The sequence below is a fragment of the Primulina huaijiensis genome, chromosome 8, assembly GCF_012295235.1.
Source record: "Primulina huaijiensis isolate GDHJ02 chromosome 8, ASM1229523v2, whole genome shotgun sequence".
NCBI lineage: Eukaryota > Viridiplantae > Streptophyta > Magnoliopsida > Lamiales > Gesneriaceae > Primulina > Primulina huaijiensis.
The window spans coordinates 7,581,307-7,589,404 of record NC_133313.1 but is presented as its reverse complement, the minus strand read 5'-3'; the positions used below and the strand labels follow the sequence as shown (position 1 = coordinate 7,589,404).

Genomic DNA, 8,098 nt, shown 5'->3' with positions numbered 1-8,098 from the left:
TATTGATGAGGTGACAGGAGGTGCCGAAAACAGAGTAGGTGGAGCTGGATGTGCGCACGCTAACTTGAGGACTATATTTTCCGCACATTACGTTTATGAGTTAGGAGTTATATTTGACATTTTCATACTCTTTCTTTTATATATTGATGGTTGTCAGGATTTTCGCAGGTTTCATTCGTGAATTATTTTAAACGACAGTTTGGGTTTGACGGTTGTCTCATTTTTTTAGCTGTAGTGTTTTTAATGTTAGTTGAATACCTTTATTTTAAAAATGTATAATTTTCAGCTGTTATTGCATGCATGCATAAAATTGTAATTTTCGAATATTAGATTGCAAAAAAAATAAAAATTTTCTCGTAGACGTTTCAACTATAGTGCCCAAAAACTTTAATATTTTTGCGCAAATATTAATGTAGTACTATTTTAATTAATGGATAGTCATAATTACTATAGGTGAAGTATATTAATCCTGGATTGAAACATGCTAGCATGACATTCTTACTGAATGATAGTATAAACTATCAAACATCTTAGGCATAGTTTAGTACACATGATAGGATAAACATGTGATATATAATATAAGGATAAATTAAGGATATACAATATGTATGATATTATATTTAATGTTTGGTATGATTTTAATAAGAATGATTAATTTTATATATTAGATTGTAATGACAAAATTATCCTTATCATAATAAATTTTATAATTTCAAAGTTGTTGCTTGAGTTCATATTTCTTATCTGTTCATGCGCCGACAGTGCTTGCATGATTTATTTATTTTTACCTAATTTTGTATATTATATAATATGATAATTGGGCCATTGATTTTGTGAGTCAAGTCAAATATCAATTTTTAAGGTTAATCGAGTGATACTAATAATTTTATTGAGATTTATAAAAATCATTTGTATAATTATCTCGAGTTCATTTATATAATTATCATATTACATAATATATAAAAATAAAATAAAAATATTTATTTGATGGGCGGTAAAATGAGAGAACGATTTGGTTTAAGATTTTTATATATGGAGGGCAATTAAGTCATTTGTGATGTTTTTTATCATTAGATTAAAATTATCACATGTCATAAAAGGAATACATTATTCTTGTATAAAACTATTTATCACGGGATCATGGGCTTTCTAAAAAAGTACCAAACGTGGGATAAGGAGGATTATTTATCAATCTTTATCTTATCACGTATACCAAACTATACCTTAACATATACTATAAACTAACAGTACGTGCTGGTAGTTTTGGAAATAGTATCTTGACATGTCTATCTGTATTACTGTATCACAAATTCTGTTACTATCTATATCCTCGTGTATTAAACTACTCCCTTCGTCTCTTTTGGTATGTCAATATATGAAATTGCACCACTGTCCTCATCTCATAAGTCGGTTGTCCGATCAATTGCTAAATAATGGGCAATTCCGCACGAGCAAACAACTTTTTCCATTTCAACAGAAAAAATTGCATTTAACAAACAAATGTATGGTTTTCACGGCGGATGCCCTTCGCTCTAGACAGGATTTTAGATGTCGACAGCTAAAAGTTCAGTTCCCTGGTTTTTTGTTAGGTTGCAACGGTTGTACATGGTCATCCTAAGCCTGTTACTCACACACACACACACAGAGATAGCAAAATATGCAATCCTAATATCAGAAAGAAAATAATACGACTCTCAAAAAAATGGTCATTTATTAAGTTACAAAAATATTAAAACTACATTTGAGTTGTAAAATAAAACAGAAAATCTTGACGAAAAACACGAAGAAGAGGTGACACCATTTTGGATTAAGCAACTCATCTTCGTTTAAATCTAAGATACATGAAACAAGAACCACTTGAAGTCAGGTAGAAATGATCCAAAGTTAGTCATCAAGGCCAAGATCACCCCATTTGACATTGTATCTAGCCGCAAGGTAATGAGCCCCGACTGGACCTCGGCTTCCATATGGATAGTACTCAGGAATTATCTTCTTTTCTTCAAGCTCCTTTAACACAGGTGTGAAGATTGACCAGGCAGCGTCCAATTCGTCGCTTCGGATGAAGAGTCTCCTTTCCCCTTCTATGGCATCAAGAAGAAGCCTCTCATACGCATCGGGTATCTCTTTCATGTATCTATATCACAAGACCCATAAATTCCGATGAATCAAGAGTATAATAGTAACGCCTAATGATTTTTGCAGGTATTACAATGGATAATTTTCAAAACTACCTAGACTTATATAGAAGATTCAGATGACTTCGGTCCAATCTCATTCCCAATCCTGGAACTTTATTATTAATCTTCAGATAAATAGCTTCATCAGGCTGAACACGGATTACAAACTCATTTGTCGCCATATCCAGATCAGTTCCAAAGTTCCGATTGTATAAATTACCAGGAACATGTCTAAACTGCACCCTTATCTCAGCCCTGTGAAAAAAAAGCAACGTCCAGGAATCAAACCATACAACATAAAATAGTCAAGAAAGGTAAACCTGGGAAGCTTGCAGATTTGTCTAACCTTCTATTATGTAAGGCTTTTCCAGCTTTCATCAGAAAAGGCACACCGTCCCATCTTGCGTTATCTATGAAAAGTGCAGCCGCAGCGAAAGTTGGTGTCAAGCTATCTTTGGGTACCGTTTTGTCGTCTGTGTATCCTGGGTAAGAGACACTTCCTTTTGTGTGACTCTTGTACTGTCCTATGACCACATCATCAACTCGTAATGTTCTCATGGAACGCAACACCTTAACCTGTTGTTCGTCAAGAATTAGATATTGTCCTTCGAGAAAAAGGAAACCTTCTCTAAATCTCATTGAGTTCACAAAGACGGGAAAAAACCTTCTCATTCCTGATATCTTCTGCATCCAAACTGACAGGCGTTTCCATGGCAAAGAGCGCAACTATTTGGAGAAGATGGTTTTGCATTATGTCTCTTATTATTCCATAGTGGTCAAAATAACTGGTGCAACAAGAACAATAATTAAGGAAAAGTTGTAACAAAAGAAAATATATTAGCTCAACTGCAAGTTGAAAAAAAAAATACCCTCCCCTTCCTTCAGTGCCGAAGTCCTCGGAAAAAATCAATTGAACATTCCTTATATACTGTCTTGACCATAAGGGTTCAAAGATGAGGTTTGAGAAGCGAAGAACAGAGAGATTTTCAACTAGCTCCTTTCCAAGATAGTGATCTATCCTGTAAACGAGGAGCAATGCAGATAAATTGTCCGTGCAAGACTTGCTGATCCCTCTATTCGATACATCTACACCATTTAAGAATGGAAAATGCAATCAAGACCAGATTAAGTCAACTAACCTGAAAATTTGATCCTCGTTCAAATATTGCTTGAGAGATTTAGTCAAAGCAGCTGAGGATTCAGAATCGCGGCCAAAAGGTTTCTCAACAATAATCCTAGTCCACCCACTGGCACCAGAAGCGGAGATACTGGCACATCTTGCGGCATCAACAAATATGTTAGGTGGAATCGATAAGTAGAACAGCCGGTTTGAACTCCTGCCAGCCTACAGAAGCCAATTATAATTAGCCCTTCTCATTTTCAGTTGGTTTTTTTATTTTTAATCCCCCACAAAAATGTCCCATTAATATAAGAGAGCTATATAAAATGAATTCCTTGGCAGAAAAGGTATCTAAAAATATTAGAAAAGATATAAGTTTCGAATTTTAACAATGGGACATCAATTGATTTTATCCACAAACAATCGTTCTTAAATGGGAGTTCATGCAAACGTAGACATAATTCAGTATGAAATTTGAATCCAATTAATAAGCATAAAACGAACAAAAAAATCAAACAAACTAACCCTGAAATATTTTATCAAGTTCCACAAAAATTATTTTAGTAATACCTCGTGTTCACTGAGTTTTTTATCGAGTTCCACAAAATTTTCTTGAGAATCATATTGACCTGAGTGGTAGAAACATCTTTTTAAGAACTGCTCAATCTTTTCACCACAATTTTCCCTGAAAATCATAAGAATATTCCATCTATGAAATCCTTCACCCTGAAAACAAGTAGAACATGTTTGTTCATGTCAAATCAAAATCACTGCTAGAAACCGCAGAACCAATTACCTCTTGTCAATTCTGCAAGTAAGAGTCTTGCTGACCATATTCCTTAATTCGGCATCCGTCATCTTACTACGGGCATAACCAAAGACAGTGAAATGCTGAAACCAATAACAAATACAGCTATAGATCAATCCTAGCGTAATCAGCCAGTGTGTTTATATAAATCGAGAAAATATTTATATTTGCCCATTTGTTTTAAACACAGTTTAAATATTCGCAAAAGTAAACTAATGGTAGGATAAACATTAAGTTAGACCTCAGGGAGGCAATCCTCATAGTAAAGTGCAAATAAAGCAGGAAATATCTTCTTTTTGGCAAGGTCCCCAGAGGCTCCAACAACAGTAATACTGACAGTCGATTTATTGCCATCTACATTCAAATCAATAGGCTTTTTCTGTTCTTCTGGAGGAGTAACTGAGAACAACCCTTCTTTCAATTTCCTGATCGGAGCTTCGTTTTCAATTGCGGACATTGCAGCAGCCAAAGCACCTAAAAATTTACTCATCTACACGTCATAACTCAAAATGGGAGTACATTATGCAAGAAATTAAATCACTGCAGCAAAAAATTTCAAGAAGAAATAATAAATGCAAAACATCTTAATTAATGATCGTAGATTATGAAAAAAACAAATATAGTCAAGGTTTGAGGATTCAGCCAAACACTAATTAACAGAAATGTTTGTTCTCCATAAATGGTTGTGAAGAGATGGTCTTTTCGCTTTTGGGTTTCTAGCTTGCACCTTATTCAAATATCATATATACCAAAATATCTCAACCATCACATCGCCTCCTAAGAACCAGGAACAAATAACCAACGAAGTTTAGTTAAATAATACCAAAAGAACAATAATTCAATAAAAAAAACTACAGCCAGCAGGAACATACAATCGTTACGATTTGGCACAGTTCATTAAAAAAAAACCAAGAAATAAATCCTAACAAAGAGGTGAAATGATTCAAGAATAAATACTAAACAAGGATGAAACATAAAACCAACCATCTTGCATGAGAATCACATTGGGAAAATTGTCGCAGTTGCCCGGCAAAGAAACGCTCTTTGAGCCCAATTTTTTCGGAGAAACCGAGGAATATGGAATGTTTCTGAGACGTTGAAGAGAACCCCCAATTGAGGAAAAATTTGAATAAGCCGACGATGAAGAAAAGCATCGATTTGATGAAGGCAATGCGGCCATAGTAACAAAAACTCTGTGTTTATCCGTAAAATTCGAGACGACAAGATTATCTGTTCTACAACTCGGGGAAAAAACGAAACTTTATAATTAAAAAAATTCTCTGACTAGATTGGAGAAAAAAGAAGAAGAAAAAGAACAGTTTGCTAGAGCTTGGGAATTATCGAGGCGCAAGACTCTGGAGATCTCCGAGAGGCTGCTTGAGCAAGACGAGTTTGTTCCTAATTTTACCTGTGAGTTGACAAACAAAATAATGTTGAAAAATTATTTAAAAATGTGAAAAATATTTGTGTTGAAAATATGAATGTTGAATGTTGAAAATTAGGTAAAATTAGGTGTTGAATGTTGAAAATTAGTGTGTGATGATGTAGGTAATGATGTATTTTATTTTTGGATTATTTGTAAAAATTTTCTATAAATAGATCTCTCATTTGTGAAGAAAATCACAATTGAGTTGAGAGAAAAATATTATAAAGTGTGTAGTGTGATAATTTTAAGAGTTTGAGATTTTTACTTTTTACCGTAAATTTTTACTTTTTCACAACACGTTATCAGCACGAAGCTCTAAAAGTCCTCCATATTTTTCCAAGCTCCGAACAGAAGAAAAAGGTAACAAAAGTAATAATATTTATTTTACTGTTATTTATTTATTGTTTATATATTTAATATATAATATAATGTTATTATTAGAAATAATAAAAATAATTTTTTCAAAAACTTGTTATAAATCCTGGGAGGATGTTAAGACGACATCCCACACTCCCGGTAAGGGATACGACAAGTATAAAAGCCTATAAGGTTTTTAAACAAAATAACTTATGACACCTAATTATAATAATGTGATATGATATACATAATTATTTAAATATGACTAATATTATATACACCATATTATTACCATAAAATTATACAAATACATACATTTATTTTCTTATACACCAACGGTAATAAACGGTAACAAAACGGCTAGTTTTTGCTCTATAAATACAATCTCACAAATACATTCAATCACTCCAACTTTCTCTTCTTCTCTAAAAATTATTCTTCATCAAATTTTCGAAGAAAAAAAGAAGATGGCTTTCACGAGGTTATTTTTAATTATTTTGGTTATCATACTCACCAGTCTTGTATTTATCGGAGAATATCCTCCTCGTGTGTTTTCTTTATTTTTACGAATACTTGTACTTGTTGTTTATCCATTACTTTGTATTGCAATATTCATTAACTAATAAAATGCATCGTAATTTTTAGTACCACCATGGCAAACTTGGCAAAGCTCGAATTCATCGCTCTTGATATTACTGGGAAAAACTATATGCCATGGACTCTTGATGTAGAAATGCATCTTGAGTCATTGGGTCTAAGCGAGACCATTAAAGAAAATGGTATATCTTCATCACAAGAAAAAGCAAAAGCTATAATATTTTTACGACGACACCTTGATGAAGGTTTAAAATGTGAATATCTCATCGAAAAAGATCCCATGGCTCTGTGGAAAGGATTAAAAGAGAGATTTGAACATATAAGGGAAGTTATACTTCCGACCGCCCGTGATGAATGGAATATGTTAAGATTCCAAGACTTTAAAAAAGTCAGTGATTACAATTCAGCGATGTATAGAATAATCTCGCAGTTAAAATTTTGTGGACATGAGGTTACAGAATCGGAAATGCTTGAAAAAACATTTTCCACGTTTCACGCATCAAATATAACACTACAGCAACAATATAGAGTGCGTGGATTTGCGAGATATTCTGAACTCATCGCCTGTCTTCTTGTGGCGGAAAAGAACAACGAGCTATTAATGAGAAATCATCAGTCCCGACCCACTGGATCAACAGCATTTCCAGAAGTAAATGCTGTAAGTAAAAATGAATTTAAACCTGGAAACCAAAATCAAATTCAAAGACAAGGTTTTGGTCGAGGTCGAGGTCGAGGTCGAGGTCGTGGACGTGGACGTGGACGAGGAAGTGGTCGTGGTCGTGGACGCGGCCGTGGTTTTGAAAATAATCGAGATAGTTATTTCTATAACTCATCTCAAAATAACGTCCCAAACCATCCACAGAAAAGGCATCAAGAAAACATGAGTGTTAATGAAAATCACTCGAAAAGATTTGAAAGTTCTTGTTTCAGATGCGGTACTCCAGGACATTGGTCTCGTATTTGTCGAGCCCCTGAGCATCTTTGCAAACTTTATAAAGAATCGATAAAGGGGAAAGAAAAGGAGACCAACTTCACTGAGCGAAGTGACCGTTTGAGTGATTCAACTCATTTTGATGCTGCTGATTTTATGAATGATTTCTCTGGAAATGATCAATATGTTGGTGGGATAGAAATGAACAATATTGATGCTGCAGATTTTCTCAATGATTTCTCTGAAAATGAACAATATAGTGGTAGAATATAAATGTACAATAATTTATTTTTCATGTATTTATATGATAATGTTTTATTGTACAATTATGATATGTGTTATATTTAAATATGTATTGTCATTAATTTTTTTTCATTGCATATTTTTTGAAGTTCAAATATGGAAAATGCTATGAGCAAAGCTGAAGTTTGCATACCCGATAGTGGTACAACGCACACTATCCTCCGAGATAAAAGATATTTCTTGGAACTAAAACCAACAAAAACAACGGTGAATACAATATCAGGTCCTGTAGACTTGATTAAAGGATGTGGTAAAGCACAATTTTTGTTACCTAATGGTACAAAATTTTTGATCAATGATGCTTTATATTCACCACAATCGAAAAGAAATTTGTTGAGTTTTAATGATATATATTCCCATGGGTATGATACTCAAACAA

The 8,098-nt window shown here is 33.6% G+C and overlaps 1 protein-coding gene across 1 annotated transcript; it reads right to left on the bottom strand.

Moving 5' to 3' along the window:
• Positions 1-1,696: 1,696 nt before the first annotated feature.
• On the bottom strand, positions 1,697-5,528 carry LOC140983416 (glucose-6-phosphate 1-dehydrogenase, chloroplastic-like). Its single transcript, XM_073450466.1, has 10 exons — positions 5,090-5,528; positions 4,347-4,579; positions 4,094-4,188; positions 3,868-3,982; positions 3,317-3,522; positions 3,047-3,196; positions 2,842-2,962; positions 2,524-2,753; positions 2,232-2,432; positions 1,697-2,134 (listed from the first exon to the last, which is right to left on the bottom strand). Exons 1-10 carry the CDS (start codon positions 5,283-5,285, stop codon positions 1,885-1,887), a joined length of 1,797 nt encoding a protein of 598 aa, XP_073306567.1. The 5' UTR covers positions 5,286-5,528; the 3' UTR covers positions 1,697-1,884.
• Between the last annotated feature and the right edge of the window lie 2,570 nt (positions 5,529-8,098).

What these genes read in the sequence shown, in the direction of transcription:
- LOC140983416 (XM_073450466.1), bottom strand. Translation starts at nt 5,285, where the DNA reads ATGGCCGCATTGCCTTCATCAAATCGATGCTTTTCTTCATCGTCGGCT. An exon ending in AACGAGGATCAAATTTTCAG is followed by an intron (nt 3,197 to 3,316) that starts GTTAGTTGACTT and finishes CCTCGTTTACAG; the next exon opens with GATAGATCACTATCTTGGAA. An exon ending in GGCACTGAAGGAAGGGGAGG is followed by an intron (nt 2,963 to 3,046) that starts GTATTTTTTTTT and finishes TTGTTGCACCAG; the next exon opens with TTATTTTGACCACTATGGAA.